At 41.0% G+C, this 23,078-nt stretch overlaps 1 protein-coding gene across 17 annotated transcripts in view; it reads left to right on the forward strand.

Moving 5' to 3' along the window:
• Positions 1-23,078, forward strand: part of STAG1 (stromal antigen 1) — a 338,918-nt gene that overhangs the window by 227,740 nt on the left and 88,100 nt on the right. For 15 of the 17 annotated variants that reach the window (XM_036332484.1, XM_036332482.1, XM_036332487.1 and 12 more), the window contains 5 exons: positions 5,543-5,597; positions 6,901-6,999; positions 8,024-8,103; positions 15,398-15,505; positions 20,389-20,503. In XM_036332484.1, coding sequence (XP_036188377.1) covers positions 5,543-5,597; positions 6,901-6,999; positions 8,024-8,103; positions 15,398-15,505; positions 20,389-20,503 — 457 coding nt within the window. The remainder of the gene's footprint in view (positions 1-5,542; positions 5,598-6,900; positions 7,000-8,023; positions 8,104-15,397; positions 15,506-20,388; positions 20,504-23,078) is intronic. The other 2 variants (XM_036332486.1, XM_036332488.1) reach the window with 1 other exon arrangement.

A 23,078-nucleotide genomic window follows, 5' to 3' on the forward strand; every position in this document is an offset into this window, starting at 1 on the left:
CAACGAGTATATCTTTTTCTTCTAACCCTCCCACTCCTGTCTCCTGACGAACATGGCGATCAAGTGCGTCCGTTTGCCGAATGCACCCGAACGCACGGGAAGCTTACCGAGGCACATGTTGACAATAACGAGGCCGTTTCCAGAATTGGGCATTTTGTCACTCGAGTAAAAATAAAATGTCATGAGTAAAGATTAATCTCTTTATAGTGCAATTCTTAACCTTTTTATATTAATGTCAATATTGGAACAATGTATCTTGGATGTTTTCACTATGTATCTTTGCTACGCAACACCGATGTACATGTTTACATCCGATTTTAGAATTGCATTATTGATCATGAGTAACGTGAGTAATAATATTACTCGAGTGATGCCCAACTCTGGCTGTTGCGAGAGACAAGTATTTGAATTATGCAATTTTTTGTCTCTGTCGATGCGTGTCACCTCTGACACGCATGTCATAGGTTCGCCATCACTGAACTAGTATATGCAGCAAGAAATGCTGGCAATAACACGAACACCACCTTGTTCTGCCACCAGATTTATTTGATTACCCATCACTACCTTGACTGGTGCATTTTAGTGAGTCTTGTTTGTCTTGGATGGCTGGGCAATAGTGTTAGCTGTTCTGCCATGGTTAAGGACAGGTTGTACAGTATTTTTTCTAGTCCCTCTATACCTATACCTGGTATTAGAATTTGGACAACAGAATGAAACCAGTGGTTAGTTTGTCTTCCCAGGAGGGTATTATGAGCCACTCCAGTGTGTTAGCAAAATGATTTCTTTCCAGCCGTCTGTGAAGTTGCTCACTTGGACTGTGAGCCCTTTAACTCTTTGGACAACAAAATCCTTCCCCTGGAGGCTGACATTTTGTTACCCATTTGGGGGGTCCGTAGAGAAAATATATAACCCAGAGGGGTGCAGGTGACACCTTTCAGGGACTTGTTCTCATAATGCTGACTAGATATACAATCTCAGCTTGCTTTTGCCACATGGTTGCAGAGAGAGAAAAGTTACACACAGAGCTTCCAGGTTCGAAATGCCACTATGTATAGATCAGTAATAATCATTCTGGTTGTTTCTGTCACATTATAGGTAATATTAAAGCAGGGGACTTCAGAGAATGACTGCATCTGGACCTGTATCAAAAGGGTCACCTGGCAATTTGAGGGAGGTCTGAGTAGCATTATTTTGTCTCCTCTCACTACAGCTATCCTGATTTTTGTCAGGGTGTTTTATCACAATAGAAACTTCTATAGGAATGAAAAGAGGAGAGATGAATGTTCCCACACCCCTCTCATTCCATGAACCTCCTGAGGCCAGGATATCTCATCTACTACTTGTGGAACTGGCTGCCTGGACATTGCAACCCAGACTGTCTGTCCCAATCCTAATGCTACCTCTGTGGGCCCCCAGTGCTCTTGTTGCTTAACCCAGACTTTTTGGCCAGTCTATGTAGGGGGGTCACATCTTGCATAAACTCTACATGTCCAGTAATGGCATCCATCTGATGAGAAGAGCCAAATGATACTAGCACCACCAGAAGGAACCTAGCACACCAGTGTTCCTTGGTTATATCATCCACCAGTTCACTATCCCGTAAAACAGGTGCCCAAGGGGAATATCATTTTGATTAGAGTCAAGGAGCACTGTCTGGGGTGCTATAGCAGCTGGAACTGCAAGCCACTCGAGACATACACTCGAAGAGGAAAAATGAAAAAGAATGATTTGTATACTTAGATTGGGATTTCATGGGGCACAGCCTAAACACACAGCGGCCAACTCCACTCCCATCCCATCCAAGCTCAATATTTTCCAACATGTGCCACAATGCCTTGTTTTCCATGCCAGTCTTTAGTAGTAGCCATACAGGCCTAGTTCGATGGGGGTACACAGATATGTTAGCAGGATGTCTTGGTTCATTTCTTTAATTGTTTAGTTTTTGTTTAGTTGCTGTTCATTTGTACAGTGGCTCCATTGACATGCAGGTGATAGGGTGCATGGAAAGTTCACATTCCTTGAGAGTGTGCTCATTGTTGTCTTGTTTGGAGAGTGAAGGATGTTCCTTAGAGTGAAGTCCATGGGGTCTCCCAAAAATATGACCAGAATAGGAATATTATAGCATGAGTAGCTGTTAATGCTTAGTGAGGCATCGTCTGTGCCCAGGGCTGGGGGGTAAGAAGTTCAATGTAAATCTGCCAGACCCTTGGTTAAATGTGTCCTAATTCTCCTCTCTGGATGACTTGAGTACATTGACAACAATTACAGGAGTTCCATGCATGTGTTGTTGTTTATAAGTCATTTTCCATGAGTATCCACATAAATGACATATTTTTTCTTCCTAGGCAGTAAGGTGCTACCATAGCTTTTTCCCCATGTGGAGGATACCTCAATTGTTTAATCTTAGCTGCCATTCTCCTCACCAGTGCCATTGGCAACAGCCATGAGTTGGTGAAAATGTATCAAGGCATGTTGGTAGGGGTGGCCTGCACCACCATCACCACATTTTGGAGTTTGGCCCATTGGTTGAAATGTCCACATCTGGTTACAGTCAAAAGATGGTCACCCAAGGCCCGATGACGGCTGCCATTCATTAGACCCCATCTGCCTTTAGTTTCACAGAGCTGTCAGTAAACCATGCCATATTTTCAGCAGACATGTGTTTGACTCCTGGGCCCCAGGTAGCCTCAGGAAAAGTCAAAGTATTTCCTATGGATTCTTTGGGCCTTTCTAGTCAGTGGCTTTTTCCTTATGGAACCAGCTGATCCCTTGGGATTCTGGCTGGCCCAGTCTTAGATGTTATGTTTCCCTTTTATGATCAAGCCCTGTTGAGTCTTTCTAGTTTTATTGGTAGACTTCCTAATCACCCACGTGAGAATGGGCAGTACAGATTATAGTATCATATGTGGTACTCCATCCATAAAATGCTCCATCTCCACCAGTGCCCAGTAGCAAGCAAGGAAATGTCATTCAAAAGAATTGTACTGGGTAGCAGCTTATAGAAGTTTGTGGGTCCAAAATCCAAGAAGCCAGTGCACCCCAGTGGCAGTTTCCTGCTGCCACAGATTCTAAGTGTTTGGCGGGGCAAGGGGGTGGGGGGGTGAATGGAAACCTGCAGTTACATCAGAGGAACAGGTCCCAAATGCTGTGCTTGGACCAGTTTGTTGAACAGCTTCCAAGCCCTGCTGCTGCAAAGGCCCTCATTGCATGACAGGGGGCGGCGCACCAACTCCCCAATCGGCCCTGCTCTGAGCCCGACCAGGGCCTGCACCTAGGGATTGGGCCTGCCCTCTGCCACCTGGGAGCAGGCCAAGCCAGCAGGTCATTATCTCCCGAGGGGTCCCAGACTGTGAGAGGGCACAGGCCAGGCTGAGGGATCCCCCTACCCCCCGAGTGCACAAATTTTTGTGCACCGGGCCTCTAGTATATATATAAAAGCCCAGCGACCAGAATGGCAGAATGACCAGAACAACCAGTGGCTATGACGCACAATGCAGCAGCCAACCAACCTGCCCCCAATCAGGGGTGAGGCCAGCTGACCAACCACCTGTGGCCCCTCTCCCCAGCCGGCCTCCAACATCCTGATCGGGGGCAGAGCCAGCCAACCAATCACCTGCAGCCCCTCCCCCCCCACTGGCCCCGCCCAATGGGCCCCCATTGGGGTGGGCCAGCCAGACCCCCCCCACCAGTGCACAGATTCATGCACCAGGCCTCTAGTAGTAAAAATATGTTGTAGGCCCGTCTGTGTGAATGCAAATTGTTCCTGATCTTTATCCTCCATCTAGAGGCCCAGTGGATGAATTCGTGCACCAGTGGGGTCCCTTGGCCTGTCCTGCGGGATCGGGCCGAAACCGGCTCTCCAACATCCCCTGAGGGGTCCTGGATTGCAAAAGGGCACAGGCCAGGCCGAAGGACCCCACCGGTGCACGATCAGGGTCGGGGAGGGATGCGGAAGTTGGCCAGCCAGGGAGGGACCGCGGGGGACTCCAGGGCGTGTCCAGCCTGTCTCTCTCAGTCCCGATCGGGCAGATCCCAACAGCAAGCTAACCTATCCGTCAGAGCGTCTTCCCCCTGGTGGTCAGTGCACGTCATAGCAACTGGTCGACCAATTGACTGTCTGCCCCCTGGTGGTCATTGCACATCATAGTGAGCGGTTGAGCGGCCTTAGCATATCATTAGCATATTACACTTTGATGGGTTGAATGGACAACTGGATGACTGGACACTTAGCATATTAGGCTTTTATTATATAGGATGGGATCGAGTAAAAGGGATTAGCCAGATCAGTAACAGTGTACTACTTTCCATTTGGGCTGCCACTGTTTTAGTGACAGTGATAATATCAAGGACTGCTGGAACTTTCATGTCTAACCTGTGGTAATCTGTCAACCTCCAAGCTCTGGAGGCCTTTCTGAGTGGGAAGACAGACTGTTAAATTTTGATAGAGTGGTTATCAGCACCACTGCTTGCATTGTCTTGAATTAACAGAATAATGTCCTCTTCCCCACCATACTTGTGTTGAACAATATACCATATTTTGGCTGTATTATTTATTTGTATTGTAACTATAAATCTACTTTTGCCCATCCCTGAATTATGCCCCCTTGCATCTAATAGTTCTCTGCTGTTCTGTGATTTTACCATCTCTTGGCTCTTGGAAGCTAAATTCTGTTTGAAAATCTATTGTCAACCCTAGCCTATCAAATATAACCACTGTGGAGCTTCTCAGTAATGTCTGTGCCTCTATCACAAGCCTTGTCCTTTTTGCCTTGGTAAACAAAGTATTCTCTAGGCCCTCCTGAGAAACATACTCCACTGGTATGTCTTCTGAGCTTATATAATAGGTCCTTTCTGGCATGCTTACTTCCCTGTGTCTTTGAATTCCTTTTTTCACAGTCTGGCACACAATTCTAGCATCTATTTCATTTACTCTACACCATTACGTTTTCCAAGAGCCATCCAGCAATATGTTGGGCTATTTCCAGGGACCCTTAGCAGGGCCTTAAATCCAGAGTCACAGGAGAGTGTCCCAGATCCAAAAACTTTCCTGTTTTTTATTCCCACTCCCAGGTCCAGTACCCTCAGCAACTACTCTCTACCATATTCTCCTAGTTCTTTCTGGTTCAAATTGGCCCATTCCTTTAGCACTTATAGCATACTGGAGGCCCGATGCATGAAATTCGTGCAAGGGTAGGCCCTCGCAGCCCTGGCTGCCTCGGCCCTTACAGCTGCCCCTGCTGTTCCCTCGTAACCCTGGCTTCGTCCAGATAGTCTTTCTGCTGTTCAGCCGTTTGGTCGATTTGCATATTACACTTTTATTATTGTAGATAATCCTCCACCCTTCGTATACATATTACTTTCCACTTGGGCCATGCTGAGATTTGACCTTAGCCTGGTGGCCGCAAGGGGAGGTTGCTGTAGACCATGAGGAGAGCTACAAGAATTGTCCTTAACGGCACTTACTTCACTTGAGGCTTCCGTATAGCCTGGGGTAGGGGGCATACTATCCTCTAACAAGAGATAATATGAGCCTTAATTTCAGGCCCACAAATTCCTGGGAACCATGGAGTTCAAGGTTCTCAGCTGCATCCACCCAGGTATTCTTTTTATATTTTTTTAATTGATTTTTTTTTGAGAGGGAGAGGAGGGGAAAGACAGATATATCGATGTGAGAGGGGAACATCAATTAGCTGCCTCCTGCACACCACCCACCAGGAATTGAGTCCACAATCTGAGCATGTGCCCTCACCAGGAGTCAACCAGCAACCCTTCAGTATGCAGGCTACACTCTAACCACTAAGCGACACTGGCCAGGGCTACCACAGCATTTAATCCTTATAACAGCCTTACAGAGTTGGCATCACCATTTCATAAATGAGAAAACTATTAGAGTGATTAATATATTTGCTATCTCTCATATAGCTTATAAGCTATAGAATTGGAAACAAAATCTAGTTTTGTCTGATTCCAAAACTTGGATACCCACTGTTACAGTACATTGCTTCCTTTTTGAAAAACTGAAACTTACGTCTTCTTTGAATCCTTTGAAAGAGTTAGATAAATTTTTAAATTATTCTAAACACACTTTGATCACCAATATCTACTCCAAGTTAATAACTTTATATATATATAAAAGCCCAACAACCAGAACGGCGGATAGACTGGTGGCTATGACGCACATTGTGGTGGCCAACCAGCCTGATCTGGGCCCCAATCGGCCCCCAACACCCCAAACGGGAGCGGGGCCGGCCGGCCAACCTTCTGCAGCCCCTCCCCCCGCCAGCCCCATTGGGGCTGGCTGGACCCCACCCATGCATGAATTTGTGCACCGAGCCTATAGTTATAGATAATGTAGTAGTAAATGGCAGCTCCAGAACACTTCATTCTTTTATTTTGCCTGTTTTAAACATTCTGCTGTTTATCTGTTTATTAACTGCTCTTTCTGGAATATAAAAGGTATTCCATAAATATTTGTTAAATTAATAAATGATGACCCTTAAATATGAAATTAGGTTTTTCCTATAGGATTATTCAGTACTTACATGAAGGACAAATTAGGGTGCCCTTCTCTAATTGAAATCCAAGGTTAAAAATTCTCTCAGAGTGCCACAGTATAAGGTGGGAAACATTCCATGTTGAATCAGAGTTGGTAAATGTTTGAAAAGGGTAAATGTTTGAAAGTTACTCTCAAGTAACTAAGGGGTTTTCATTGCATTTTTTATTAAATATAAATGAAACACAGGCTATACAATTGTTCAGTTCCACCCTATGTTTTACAATACGAAGTAAATTGAATGGTTAAGCTAAAAATTACTTCAGTCTTCATAAAGACTAGAAAATCTTTTCAATTCTTTTGGCTTCATTGATGGCTTCTGTTGTGTTTTATTTGTATTTCTATAGCAAGGAGAAGTCAGGCTAAAGTGTTTGAAAGCTCTACAGAGTCTGTATACCAACAGAGAATTATTCCCCAAATTGGAGCTATTCACAAACCGATTCAAGGTAAGCGTCAAGAATGCTTAGACTTAATTTATTTTTCACTTTAAAAATGCTATTTATAGCTAGTTTAGCAAATTACATTACCATAAAAAGTATTTAGTTGATATTCTTTACTGCATATTCTTTAAATAAATCTGAATTAAGTAGATGAGTGAATATTTGCTGTACAAAGTATATTACCAATATGAATTCTTATTTATTGCCGCCGATAAAAGACTCCTGCTTAAAACAAGATTTTCTTTATTACAGCTTTATATAATTACTAGAGGCCCCATGCACGAAATTTGTGCACAGGGGAAGGGGGGAGTCCCTTAGCCTGGCCTGCACCCTCTCCAATCTGGGACCCCTCAGGGGATGTCCGACTGCCAGTTTATGCCCGATTTCAGAGATCAGGTCTAAACCGGCTGTCAGACATCCCTCTCACAATCCAGGACTGCTGGCTCCTAACTGCTCACCTGCCTGCCTGCCTGATTGCCCCTAACTGGCCCCCCTGCCAGCCTGATCACCCCTAACTGCCTCTGCCTGCTGGCCTGATTGCCCCTAACTGCTCCCCTGCCGACCTGGTCGCCCCATGCAGCCTACTGTTCAGTCGTTTGGTCATCCCTCACTAAACCCCCTGCCTACCTGGTCGCCCCACGCAGCCTGCTGTTCAGTCGTTTGGTCATCCCTCACTAACCCCCCTGCTGGCCTGGTCACCCCATGCAGCCTGCTGTTCAGTTGTCCACCTGGTTGTTTTCAGTCGTGATGGCCCCTGCCTTTTTATATATTAGGACATTAATTTTGCAAGTTAACGTTTATTTGTCTCAGTGTTAGGGAATGCCAGTCAATGAGAAAGATTTTAGATTATGAACATTTCTCCTAATACATTCCTCCTTTCTGTGAGTAGGACTATGATAATACTGTTTCAAGATTAAAGTTTTCCTTTTAATTTATCTTTAGTCTTGCATATATTCTCCCACATATTTCCTTAGGTCTGTCCCAACTTGTTTTCTGCTCATGGATGATTTGATTTGTAATTTATTTTCAGGATCGCATTGTATCAATGACACTTGATAAGGAATATGATGTTGCTGTGGAAGCTATTCGATTGGTTACTCTGATACTTCAGTAAGTGTAGTTAAAATCTTATTAATATTGTAATGTCCTTTTCCCCAGCATTATTGATATACTTTACATATACTAATATAACCCTAATATACAGGGTGGGGCAAAAGTAGGTTTAATAATATAAAAGTAAGCACTGTGTTTCTTGTACTCACAACTGTAAACCTACTTTTGCCCTACCCTGTACTTATCACTATAGGTTCTACTTTTACATTTTAAGGTTAGGCTTGAAACAACATGTTTTCTGTTTTTCTCTCTTCGTTTTTTATTTTGACTATTTCTGTTTCCTTCATATTAAAGTTCTTTTATGTAGGATATATCCATGAAGAAACTAGTCCAGGGGAAATATCAATGAAGAAACAGAACTTTCTCTTTTAAAAAAAGAAAGAAGGCCTCAAAAGAGATAGGATTTTCAAATAGGCTTCTTTGGAATAGTATAGAAGTAGGAGAAAGGTAATAAGGCATTTAAATTACATCATTACTATGCTAGAGTTTTAATAATTTTATTTACCGAGCTTTGACTAAAAATTATGAAAAATTAATGTGAGAGAATGTAGATCCTAGTAAAGTCATTAAAAATCATCTCCTACCTTGTGATGCCACATCTGTCATGTCCCAATACCAACTATGATAGGGTCTATTATTGTTTTCATGTATTTTTTTCTCTTTCTAATCTAGTATCATACTCTGCAAAATGGTAGCTTTATAATACATATGTGTTACAAATATGGCCTCTTCTTATTGGGTGATTCCTTCTTTACCTTTCTTTTAAAAATCTACTTAGCTATTTGTGGACTTTTTTTCCCCTTCTATATGAATTTTTAAAGTATAGTTGTTTAGTTCCTCAAAAACTGGCTGGGATTTTAAATATCTGAACTCCATTTAATTTGTTGTTGTTGTTAATTGTGTGTGTGTGTGTGTGTGTGTGTGTGTGTGTGTGTGTGTGTGTTTGTGTTTGAGAGAGAGGGAAACATTGATTTGTTGTTCCACTTATTTATGCAGGTATTAATTGTTTCCATATGTGCCCTAACCAGGGATTGAACCCACAACCTTGGTGTTATGAGGACAATGCTCTAAACAACTTAGCTACCTGGCAAGGGCAAGACATGCTTTTTTAGAAATTATTATTATTGATTTTGGACAGAGAGGAAGGGAGGAGGAAGGGAGAGAGAAACACATCGATGTGAGAGTGAAACAGTAATCAGTTGCCTCCCATATGCATTCCCACTGGGGACCAGGGACTGGGGATGGAACTGCAAACTTAATTTTATACCTGGAGTGGGAATCAAATACGGGATCTCTCTCCACATGGGCCTGGGCTGGTGCAATTTTTTATTCAAATCTTATTTGGTCTTTTACATAAGTTTTAAATTTTTTCATAAAGATATTGTACATTATTTATTAGGTTAATTTTAAGCACTTTATGGTTTTGTTGTCATGTGATTCATATTTAGTGTTAAAAATATTTTCTGCTTAGTTTTTGCTGAGGAACAGAAATCTTTAATTTTTATGTTGTTATTATATACGCAACTTACTAGAACTCTATGCATTGTGATGGTTTGTTAATTCTGTTGGGTTTACTATATAGATTATTCTGTCGTCTGCAAACAATTTTAGTTTTGTCTTTTCCTTTTTTAACCTTAAAACATTTGTTTTATTCTCTTGTCTAATTGCATTAGCCAGGACTTTCAGCACATGCCCAGGTTGTGGGGTGTTTTATATTCTTTTTGTTCTTTAGATGGCATCTAAAGTTCTTTGTTTCTGTGATTTCTGAGATATGTTTTTGATATATGATAAAAGTTCTTTTGTGTTCTGTTTTGTGAGATTTTCCTTTCATACATTGATGAGCCTGAATCTAATTGACAGCAGATTTGTCCAATGGTAAACCACCATTGCATTTCTAGATTAAATCCTGTTTGAATTAAATATATTTGATTTTATTGTATTTTACTAAAATACACGTTATATTTAATGTCTTATTTAGGATTTTCACATTTGTTTTCATGTGTAAATTTGACATAATTTTTTTCTTGTCTTTTATCCAGCTTCAGAATCAAGAGAATTATCTGTAAAATATATTCAATAGTTTCTTGCCATTTTTCTGTCCTGAAACAAATTTTCACTGACAGAGATTACTTTTTTCTTGAAACTTTGAAAGAATTCTCCTGTTAAAGACATTTCAGTTTTCGATTACTTTTGAGGAAAAGGTCTTTAATTATCATTTCTACTTATTCAGTGGTTATATAAATTTTATTTCTTGTGCTAATTTTTGCTTTTTGTAAACTTTAAAAAATATCAATTTCATCACTGCTTTCAGATTTATTATTTTATAGTTTATGATATTCATAAAACTTTGCTATTTCTTTTGTTAATTGCACTTTTTAATTTGTTTTATTTCTGTCCTCTTTTTCTTGATTAGTCCTGATAGACGTTTGTCCATCTTACTACTGTTTTAAAAAAAACTTGCTTCTTTTGGCTCATTTGTTTCTTGTTTTCTAATAATCATATTTAAACATATATTTCAGTATTACTTTACTGGTCTGCTAAGAAGTTGGACATACTAGTACAGTATTTTCATAGACATTTAATGATAAATATTTGTATTACCTTTATAATCATAGATTATTCACTATTGTGTTTTTGTTCTCCCCAAATATATCAATTTTTTAGAGCTGTCCTTTCTGTTTTATTGCATTATCTGAGAATGTGTTCTGAGTGGTTTGGCCAGTTTTCTAACAACATATATCTACAGGGTGGGACAAGAAGTAGGTTTGCAATTGTGAGTACACAAAACAGAGTTTACTCTTGTGTTATTGTTTATTAATTATTATTTTTTACATGAACACTGTAAACCTACTTTTGCCCCATCATGTATGCTGTACTAATATATATAGTTATGTATTTATAAATTCATTATTTTGAATTTATTTACTGTGTCATTCAAATTATCTATACCTTTAGGTTTTGTTTTGGGGTTTTTTAATGTTTTTATTGGTTTTCAGAGGGAGAGGAATTGATAGAAACATCAATGAGAGAGAAACATCATTGATCGCCTGCCTCCTGCACGCTCACTCCTGGGGTTTGATCCTACAACCTGGGAAGGTACCCTGACCAGAAATCGAACTGGTAACCTCTTGGTCCAGGGTCGACTCTCAACTTGTGAGCCACACTGGCCGAGCTGCCCATTTTTTATTTTTATTTTTTTAAGCCTTACCCAAGGATATGTTTCTTTATTGATTTTTAGAGAGAGAAGAAGGGAGGGAGGGAGAAACATCAATCTGTTGCCTCCTCCCTGATTGGGGATCAAACCCACAACCTAGGCATGCACCCCCACCAGGAATTGAACCTGCAACATTTTGGTGTACAGGACAATGCTCCAACTAACCTAGCCATCTGGCCACGGCCCTTTGCTTATATTTTGTCCGGTTTTTAAGAGGGATGTGTTACGTCTCCCATAACTGTTGTTATCTCATAAGTTGTTGCTTGGTATACTTCTTAGTATATAGATTGGAACCTATATGATCATTATTTTTGCACCTTCTGGTAGTCTTCATTTTATCCTTACATACAGTTTTTTTCATTTATGAAGAATTTTTCCCTTTTCAAATTTAAATACTTTAAAATATTAGGCCCCCCTAGTTAAATTTTCCTTATAAATTTTATAAGCTTATCAATATCTTTCCCTTGAACAAGAAAGTACCCTGACATTCCACCCACCTATTTCATTGGAATTATCTAGAGCAGCGATTTTTAACCTTTTTCATCTCATGGCATACATAAACTAGTTACTAAGATTCTGTGGCACACCAAAAAAAATATATTTATTGCCAATCTGACAAAAATGGTTATAATTTTGATTCATTCACACCAGATGGCTATTGTTGTATTGGCTGTTGTCATTTTTATTTGACAATCTAAGGAAAAAGAAGTCATTGCCCTTGACTAAATAGTCAGGTATTGCATGCTTTAAAAATTCTTGCTGCACACTAGTTGTAAATCTCTGGTCTAGAGTTTAAGACCTATGTTAAGGATGTACTTTTTTTTTTTTTTTTTACTTATTTATTTTCAGTACTTGCTCATTTAGACAGGAATAAATGTTCCTTTGATATTTCTTCTTTCCTTATTTCCAGGGAAGAGTAATTATCTCATAGACACCTCCAAGATTATCTTTTCCTACTAGTTTATTTTCTTTAAGAGTGTTATCAAACCATCTGAGACCTTGTTTAGCCCCCCAAAAATCCTACTTTCTTCCTGAATTTAGAAAATGTTTTCACTAATTTCAAGTCCCTTTTTAAGGTAATTTTCTGCATTTTCATTGGGGGAGGTAAGGGCTGAACATGTGTTATTTAAAAGGTACAGTTATGGCTCTTCAGCTATGTGGATTCCTCAGAGTAACCTCCCCACTCTGGGTATTTACAACTGCAGTTTTCCAGAGAGGTCAATGCCTCCACTGGCTTATTCACTTTCATAACTAAGCCCCTGACTTTCAGGGTTCCTCTGTTCGAGTTGCTTGCCCTATAAGTAGTCTTCTTGGGCAAAGTTCTTAAAAACTATTCAGGCTGGCTTTCTTTAAGTATTCCATATCTAACCTACAAGAAACATGGACTGTTTATTGATAAAGTACAACTCTGTCCTTGTAACCCTCTCAATCTGCTACGATAAGTTGCTCAGTCAACTTTTCACATTTAGGCCTTTTCTTCACAAAGTATCATTTATTAAACTTTCTCACAATTCTAAGGAATGTTTATAAATGTTTCATAGGGAACATTTTCCAGTTTGACTTGGGAAGAAGGTTTCTGGCATCTTTCTCCTGAAAGAAATCCTCTCTACCCATTATAATGCTTAATCCTCTAATTTCTATTTATATAGTATTTTGGTAAGTAATGAGCTAAGGATCACAAAATCAGCTTTCCCATCTATTACAGCATTTGCATGAAATAATCTAGCATTAATTTTTTTGGCTTATGGTATATCTTCTTCCAAAAACAACAGGTAAAGTCAAATTTAACATACTATTATATCTTCTCTAAATTCTTTTTCTTTTTGCTATTTCTACTTCTTTTAGTATATATTTATTTTCCTCTCATATATGAGCCTAGGTTCCTGAAATGTCATATTAAATTTTTATTTCTATGAGTTTAACTTTCTCCTGAGGGTATTAGCTAATAGCTGATGATACATAATTGGGTTAAGGGGTTAAAACTTAGGCCATAGTGCCCGGCGGTGTGGTTCAGTTGATTGAAAGTCATCCCAGGAACCAAGAGGTGGCAGGTTTGATTCCCAGTCAGGACACATGCCCAGGTTGAGGGTTCAATACCTGGTGGGGCAGCCCATCAGTGTTTTCATCTCCCTCTCCCTATCTCTAGAATCAATAAAAAATATATTTTAAAAAAGCAAACAAAAAATTAGACAACTTAGGCCTTACCTTGTGCCCAACCTTATAATTTAGAGGTATAAGTTGGGCATTGGCAAAGGTCACTGTAATTTTATGTGTATTTGACAGATACCTTAACTTCCTCCGAGCTTCTGAGGCATCTCCAGGATTGAATTCTGGGTAATGAGCTTACACTCCTACATGTTATCAAAAACCTGTACAGCTCAAGAATTCTATAGTCCACCTAGTGGTTGTGAATCTACACTGACAGCAGACATATTTAAGCATGTTTATAATCAAGAAATAGTTGATTTCTGGTGTGTATTTTTTATAGTATATTTTCTTTTTTGGGGTGGGAAATACTTAAGGACACATTCAGCAAACTAAGAAATGGCTCATACTTTAAGAATACATGATTGGAAAGGTAGGAATTAGTGTTAGTAAAGGATTGGTTGTGACCATTAGATTAATTTTATTTAAAAAGAACACTAAATAGTGTTGTAAATATGGTGATAAAATAAAATTTAGTCCTAGCCTGTTTGACTCAGTGGATAGAGCATCAGCCTGTGGACCGAAGGGTCCCGGGTTCAATTCTGATCAAGGTCACATACCTCTGTTGCAGGCTCCTCCCCAGCCTAGGCCCTGATCAGGGCACATGCAGGAGGCAACTACTTAATGTGTTTCTCTCACATCAATGTTTCTCTTTGTCTTTTTCTCTCTCTTCCACTCTCTCTAAAATCAATGAAAAAATATCCTCAGGTGAGGATTAATAAAAAAAGAAAAAATCTATATTAATAAAAGTGTAATATGCTAATTAGGCCAGATGACCTTCCAGACGAAGCTGGGGCTGCGAGGGCTGAGGCAAGCCACTGCGGCTGCAAGGGCCAAGCCACTTGCATGAATTTCATGCATCAGGCCTCTAGTCTATACTAATAAAAGGGTAACATGCTAATTAGACCGGGAGACCCTCCAAACAAAGCCATGGTCGCGGGGCCGAGGCAGAGGCGGTTAGGGGCGATCAGGCCAGCAGGGGGGGCAGTTGGAGGCAATCAGGTTGGCAGGGGAGGGATAGTTGGGGGCGAGCAGGCTGGGGGGGGGGGCAGTTGGGTGCAAGCAGGTCGGCAGGGGAGGGACAGTTGGGGGCGAGCAGGCCAGCAGGGGCGGCATTTGGGAACTATCAGGCCAGAAGGGTGGGGGCAGTTAGAGGTGCTCAGGCCAGAAGGGGGGGCAGTTGGAGGCAAACAGGCCAGCAAGCAGAGTGGGTTAGGGGCAATCAGGCAGGTGAGCTGTTAGGAGCCAGCAGCCCCGGACTGTGAGAGGGATGTCCGACTGCCGGTTTAGGCTCGATCCTGCAGGGATGTGGCCTAAACCTGCAGTCGGACAATCCCCTGAGGGGGATTGGAAAGGGTGCAGGCCGGGCTGAGGGATACCCCTCCCTGCCCCCTCCCCTTCCCCTCATGCACGAATTTTGTGCACAGGGCCACTAGTGTGTGTGTGTGTGTGTGTGTGTGTGTGTGTGTATATATATATAATTTAAAATAGGCATTTATGGAGAGAAAAGTTACATAGCATAATAATAATTTCACTCTATGAAACGGATAAATATCTTTCCAGTGCTTACCAACAAAAATCTCATGCACATTTAAAGAACTTGCTAATTTCAGCGAATATATATTCTAAGATATTAATAGTCATTGTCTATGGTTATGTGCAGGAAGAATTGTGGACAATTTATTTTCTTGTTTTATTTGTATTTTCAGAATTTTATGTAATGAAATGAGAAATATTATTTTCAAAGTAAGATTAAAAAGATGAAAATAAGATCCATATGCCTTGAGCTTTTATAATGAACTTTACAAAACTTAAAGTTAGAACTAAAAATAAGCATTTGTTTTGACTCACATGTCACTTTGAATTTTTCAGTGGAAGTGAAGAAGCTCTTTCTAATGAAGATTGTGAAAATGTTTACCACTTGGTGTACTCAGCACATCGCCCTGTTGCTGTTGCAGCTGGAGAATTCCTTCACAAAAAGTGAGTTACTTACCTTTGAAACCAGGTTCTTCTTTTATATTTTGTTTCTTTATAGTTTTAGAGTTCGTAGAAGAGAATAGCAGTGACTGAAAACAGTGCTAGAATTGGTCATTTCAGATTTTAGGGAGTGTAATATCCTCACAGCCTTTGTGCACATCATGAATCACATCCTTGGGAACAATGTTCTTTGTGACATCTCTTTTCTGTGAAATTTAAAAGGATGGTTCCCCTTTAATGTGTGAATGAAAATTGAAGAAGTGTATGAAATTTGTAAAAGCTCCCTCAGAAATTAATATTTCATTTCATCAGTGTTTTGTTTTTATGTGTTGTTGTTTTTTGTTTTGTTTTTTTCATTTAAAATTCTGAATTCTCATCTTACCTTCTCAACATTTGTATCTAAATTCACTTTCAAGGCCCTGGCCAGGTAGCTCAGTTGATTAGAGCATCATCCAGTATGCCAAGGTTGCAGGTTTGATCTCTGGTCAGGCCACAGACAAGAATAAGCCAATAAGTGCATAAATAAATGGAACAACAACAAATCAATATTTCTCTGTCTCCCTCCCTGGCTTCCTCACTCCTTCCTCTGTCTCTAAAAAATTAATAAATAAAATAACGTTTAAAATGCTCAGTATTTCATGTCTTTTCTTTCTGTTGGGATGAGGATTATTTTAATTGAAAATCCTTAGTGATGCTGAAAATTATATGTACAATTGCAGTTTAATTAAAAAGTAAAACCTTGCCGTAGCCGGTTTGGCTCAGTGGATAGAGCGTCCGCCTGCGGACTGAAGGGTCCCAGGTTCGATTCCAGTCAAGGGCATGTATCTTGGTTGCGGGCACATCCCCAGTGAGGGGTGTGCAGGAGACGGCTGATCGATGTTTCTCTCTCATCGATGTTTCTAACTCTCTATATCTCTCCCTTCCTCTCTGTAAAAAATCAATAAAATATATTTTTTTAAAAAAAGTAAAACCTCATCTATTTTTTGACAAAACATAAAGCTAATGAGAGTTTATGATTATAATTAGTCTTCTGAAATACATTTTTTATTGTGGTCTATCTACTATACATATATCTACTATATTTTAATCTATATAATTTATTAGTTGATTAATCTGTTCGTGAAATATAAACATTTCTACATGAGTTTCCTTATTTTTGTTTTTTAATTCATAGATTTAACTTTGTGACTGATGAACCCAAAAGTCCAATACACATAGTAATTTGTGACTATGCTAAGCATAGATATAAATCTTGCACTGAGCAACTGTTGTACATGGATGATTAACTTTGATAATGAGCAGGCTTCCATCCAGAATTTGGATCTCAGTGCTGCAATAGCAAACTATTCTCTATTCAGTAATACCTCTCAAAGTTGTGTCTATGTGAAAAAAAATTTCTGTAAGAAAGAAGCTGGGGCCGAAACCGGTTTGGCTCAGTGGATAGAGCGTCGGCCTGCGGACTGAAAGGTCCCAGGTTCGATTCCGGTCAAGGGCATGTACCTTGGTTGCGGGCACATCCCCGGTGGGGAGTGTGCAGGAGGCAGCTGGTCGATGTTTCTCTCTCATCGATGTTTCTAACTCTCTATCTCTCTCCTTTCCTCTCTGTAAAAACTCAATAAAATATATTTAAAAAAAAAAAAAAAAAGAAGCTGGGTACTAGTGTGTGCTGGTAATTAAAGAGTAAAGGCAAGAGTTTCAAGCATGACTTTTACATTAATATATTAAATTTGCCAGTGACTCTGATCTATGGCTAATAGAATAGTGCTGTTTTCATATTTATCTTGAGGTGTTGTTTGTCATAAATATTAAGGGTATTTTGTAGTTTTTACTTCTCTTCCTTTTCCAGGACTATTATATTCTAGTTAGCTTCTGTTTTCTACTTAACTTTCAAAAGGCTTTATGTTTTTAGAAAGACTTTATTGCTCTAATTTCAAAGAAAAAATAAACTAAAAAGGTTATTTCTCTACATAATAGAGACTATAAACTGGTAGCAGTTGAGCCAGAACGAGCCTTTAATCTGTATTGCATTTTCCTAAATTTGAAATACTTGCTAAAATTTTTTAAATTGGAATATTTTACATAGAAATCCACATGTAAGCTCCCTTATATTTGTTATTTGTGAAAATGAATCCAGTTCCTATTCAGCTAAAAGCTTCTCATAAACTTGTTTGAGAACTTCTGATTCTTATTGATCTTTTTGAGCATTCTTCCATGATTCAGTATTGTGATCTTTAAACTCTTATAGAGTAGCCTCAGGAATTACATTATTAAGTTTTTTGTTTGTTTTTTTAATCCTCACCAGAAGATGGATGGAGATATATATATATATATATATATATATATATATATATACACACACACACACACACACACACACACACACACATACATATATATATATATTTTAAAATTTTGTTTTAATGCTTAAAGTATTACAAAGAGTATTACATATGTCTCCTTCCCACCCCACCCCCCTTGACATTCCCCCAGCCTCCCCTACTCCCCAGTGTCTTGTGTCCATTGGTTATGCTTATATACATGCATATAAGTCCTTCGGTTGATCTCTTACCCCCCCGCGCCCCCAACCCTCCCCGGCCTTCCCGCTTTAGTTTGACAGTCTGTTCGATGCTGCTCTGCCTCTGTATCTATTTTTGTTCATCAGTTTATAATGGTCTTTATTATCCATAAATGAGTGAGATCATGTGGTATTTTTCTTTCATTGACTGGCTTATTTCACTTAGCATAATGCTCTCCAGTTCCATCCATGTTGTCACAAATGGTAAGAATTCCTTCTTTTTTACAGCAGCATAGTATTCCATTGTGTAGAGGTACCACAGTTTTCTAATCCACTCATCTGCTGATGGACACTTAGGCTGTTTCCAAATCTTAGCTATGGTAAATTGTGCTGCTATGAACATAGGGATGCATATATCCTTTCTGATTGGTGTTTCTGGTTTCTTGGGATATATTCCTAGAAGTGGGATCACTGGGTCAAATGGGAGTTCCATTTTTAACTTTTTGAGGAAACTCCATACTGTCTTCCATAGTGGCTGCACCAGTCTGCATTCCCACCAGCAGTGCACAAGTGTTCCTTTTTCTCCACATCCTCTCCAGCACTTGTCGTTTGTTGATTTGTTGATGATAGCCAGTCTGACAGGTGTGAGATGGTACCTCATTGTTGTTTTGATTTGCATCTCTCGGATGATTAGTGACTTTGAGCATGTTTTCATATGTCTCTTGGCTTCCAGAGGATATATTGATTGATTGTTTGGGGTTTTTTTTTAGAGGGGGGGGTTTAGAGGGAGAGAAAAGTATCCATCGATTGCCTAGGCATGTGCCCTGACCGAGAATCGAACCCACAACCTTTTGGTGTACAGAACACTCCAACCAACTGAGCCATCTGGCCAGGGCCATGATTACGTTTTTTTAAAAATGCATGCATGCGCATACACTCATGGTTGTTTGTAGTCTATTTTATGAGCTTAACCAAGTATCCAAAAAAAAAAGTAAAATGTATGTGAAATGAATATCTTAATGTCATCAAAAATTCTACATTTTAATGTTTTAAATATTAGCTAATTTCTTAGTACCTCATATTTATATACAGTAAATGCAATTATCCAAATTTGTACATTTGTTCCCCTCTGAAAGGAAATAAGGAAAACTTTCTTTTAAACCAGTATGATAGCTATGCCAATATACTTCAAGATAATACTCTAGTCTTCTCCCCCTGCCATAAACTATCTCCGCCCCTATCCAAATATTCAACTTCTCTGTACTAATTTTCTACTTGAGATTGATTTATTTTTATGACACATGAAATTTTTTTTCTTTGAGAGAGTATGTTTATTTAAGCTGGAACTGTTGAAACAAGGAAGGGTTTAGATGGAAGAAGCAACAGGAGAGCTAGGTGAGGCTGCTTTAGCTCACTGGGAGTCAGAAACAAGGGGGCCTTGAAGACAGGTTCAGGGGGTTAGACCCAGACAAGCTGCTGCTTACTCTTGCTCCCCTGAAATTATTCTTCCTTCAGTTATTTAGCCTGTCCTCTAATAGGCCCATTGCGATGTCCATATCTAAATTAGGACACTCCATATCCCCTTCCCTAGTTCCTCATTTTTCCTTATAACAACTGAGAAAACTATATATTTATCTGTTTATCTTTATCCACCAGAGCGAGAGCTCAATGAAAGCAGCTGTTTTGTCTTTGTTCACTGTTATATCCCTTTTACCTGGAGCCATACCTGGGATTAAGGCACCTTTGGCAGTCTTTAAATTTTGTTAGAATAAAACTTATTAGCAAATAAAAATTTTGGGGTCATTTCTTTGTCATATTTTAGAAGTTTTGTTGCTAAGTGGTATATTTATAAATTTAATGTTTATGTCATTTTACTCAATACTATTGAGCTAGTTGAGTACTGTTTTTAGGTAATAGGCTAATAAGTACAAAAGAATGCAAGAAGTAATGACTAAAAGTATTCATTTTTAAATTATTGATGGAACATTTGGTTAAATGCTGTAATTACTTGACTTTGAAATCAATATTTAAGGAAGTAGAACTTTAAAATTATATACTCTATATATCTTTCATATAAGAAAAAAATAGTTTCTATTTTTTATAAGTATTTGAACATTAATTAGTCATCAGTAAAAAAGCTTCCTTTTACACTTCATATATGGTTGAACTGTATGAACTGTTCAGGTCTAACCTCTTTTTTATCTATAAAAATATCAATTATATACTTGTGTTGAAATAAATCAGTAACCTGATCTCTGATATATATGCATTTTTTTATTCACACCAAAATAATTTTTGTACAGTGAAGGAAAAGATTAAAATTTATATCTATATAAATTTGTGATGTTCTTGTTTTGTTACTTATTACCAGGCTGTTTAGCAGACATGACCCACAAGCAGAAGAAGCGTTAGCAAAAAGGAGGGGAAGGAACAGTCCGAATGGGAATCTCATTAGGATGCTGGTTCTTTTCTTTCTTGAAAGTGAGGTAAATTTTAAACATAACTATTTTGGTTTTTGTTTGTTTTGGAATTCAAATTAAATACAATTGTCATTAAATTTTTTATAGTTAATTTGTACCAGAATTTGGGTTCTTGGGTTCCCAAGAATGAAGGAAAAACCACAGTGTAATTTTCATACCTATTTTATTAAGCATATGCTTGAGCACAAAGGAGACAGCACAGAGGAAAGGAAGGTCCTCTGAACTGCCTGTGGGGAGGATGAAGGCGATTGGGGAGTGGCTCTGCTTGGCTGATTTTGTAAGCTGGGGGCAAAGCGGGTTTGCATGAAAAGACAGACTTTTTAAAAAGGTGGGCTTGTGGAAATTTTCCATGTCAGGATAAGAAAAGTAAGCAGTTAGAAGAAAGAAAATTCTGCTTCTTTTTTCTTTTTACTTTTTACTTTTTTTTTTTTTTTTTTAATCTTTCTGGCCACCTGGTCTTAACATAGCTTTCTGGCCACTATTTTTATTCCTGGGCCCAAGTCCCTCTACTGTCTCAAATCGATGTTTTTCAATAAAATGAAAATAAGCCTGTTTCTTCCCAAATTGCCTCCATAGATTGCCTGATTATGGAATCAGTACTCTACCTTTTATGGGTATCCTAGAGGCCCGGTGCACGGATTCGTGCACTGGTGGGGTCCCTCAGCCTGGCCTGCAGGTATTGGGCCAAATCCGGCTCTTCAACATCCCCCAAGAGGGTGCAGGTCAGGCCAAGGGACCCCACCAGTGCACAATTGTGTCCGGGGAGGGACCACGGGAGGGCTCCAGGGCGTGTCCAGCCCATCTCACTCAGTCCCAATGGAGCCAATCAGGGCTGGCCAGCCGGGGAAGGACAGTGGAAGGGCTCCAGGGGTGTTCGGCCCATCTCGCCCAGTCCTGATCCGCCAGAACCCAACAGCAAGCTAATCTACTGGTTGGATCATCTGCCCCCTGGTGGTCAGTGCGTGTCATAGTGACTGGTTGAATGGTCGGACACTTAGCACATTAGGCTTTTATTATATAGGACTAGAGGCCCGGTCACAAAAATTAGTGCACTCGGGGGGGGGGGGGGTCCCTCAGCCCAGCCTGTGCCCTCTCACAGTCTGGGACACCTCGGGAGATAATGACCTCCTGGCTTAGGCCCACTCCCAGGTGGCAGAGGGCAGGCCCAATCCCTAGGTGCAGCCCCTGGTCGGGCTCAGAGCAGGACTGATTGGGGAGTTGGGGCGCCGCCCCCTGTCATGCACAGAGCAGGGCGATCGGGAGGTTGCGATGCCACCCTCAGTCACGCTCAGAGTAGGGTCGATTGGGGGGTTGGGGCACCGTCCCCTGTCACACTCAAGGCAGGGTCGATGGGGAGGTTGCGGCGCCACCTCCTATCATGCACAGAGCAGGGCCAATCAGGGGGTTGGGGCGCTGCCCCCTGTCACGCACAGAGCAGGGCCCATCAGGGGGTTGGGGCTCTGTACCGTGTCACGCACAGAGCAGGGCCAATCGGGGTTGGGGCGCTGCCCCCTGTCACGCACAGAGCAGGGCCCATCAGGGGGTTGGGGAGCTCCCCCCTGTCACGCACAGAGCAGGGCCGATCAGCGGATTGAAGAGCTCCCCCCTGTCACTCACAGAGTAGGGCCGATAGGGGAGTTGGGGCACCGCCCCCTGTCACACACAGAGCAGGGCGGATCAGGGGGTTGGGGCACCACCCTCTATCACCCACAGAGCAGAGCCGATCAGGGGGTTGGGGCGCTGCCACTGTCACACTCAGGGCAGGGCCAATGGGGAGGTTATGGCTCTACCCCATCACACACAGAGCAGGGCCGAGCAGGGGGTTGGGGCGCTGCCCCCTGTCACAAACAGAGCAGGGTGTATAGGGAGGTTGTGGCCCCACCCCCTGTCACACATAGAGCCGCAGGGAGATCAGGGTGTTTGGGCGCTGCCCCCCGTCACCCTGATCCCGGTGCCGGGAGGCCTCTCGGCTCCGCTGATCCCGGTGCTGGGAGGCATATTACCCTTTCACTATATAGGATAGAGGCCTGGTGCATGGGTGGGGCCGGCTGGTTTGCCCTGAAGGGTGTCCTGGATCAGGGTGGGGGTCACCACTGGGGTGCCTGGCCAGCCTGGATGAGGGGATGATGGCTGTTTGAAGCTGGTCACACACCCTTCAGGGTGAGGGTCCCCACTGGGGTGCCTGGTCAGTCTGGGAGAGGGGCTGAGGGCTATTTTCAGGCTGGCAGGTGACTGAAGCTCCCAACCGCTTTTTTTTTTCTTTTTTTTTGTTCTGGGCCAGCTTTAGCTTTGAGGCTTGGCTCCAGCTCTTAGGCCTCCGCTGCTGAAAGCAGGTTTCTGGCCTTTGTTTACCTTCTGTATTTGAAACAATGTTGCGATCCTGCTGGCTGAAGCCCGAGGGACTAAAGCAGGTTTCTGGGGTTTTGTTTAGCTTCTATATTTGTAACATAGTTGCTTAGAGTTGCAGCTCAGAGGCCTGCAGCGGCAGGCAGGGAACGTTGGAGTCCTCTGTCACTGAAGCAAGCAAGCCTCATGTTCACTTTAAGCTGCCTGGCTGCCTGCCGCCATCTTGGCTGGCAGT

This window comes from Myotis myotis, unplaced genomic scaffold (genome assembly GCF_014108235.1).
Source record: "Myotis myotis isolate mMyoMyo1 unplaced genomic scaffold, mMyoMyo1.p scaffold_m19_p_13, whole genome shotgun sequence".
NCBI classification, from domain to species: domain Eukaryota; kingdom Metazoa; phylum Chordata; class Mammalia; order Chiroptera; family Vespertilionidae; genus Myotis; species Myotis myotis.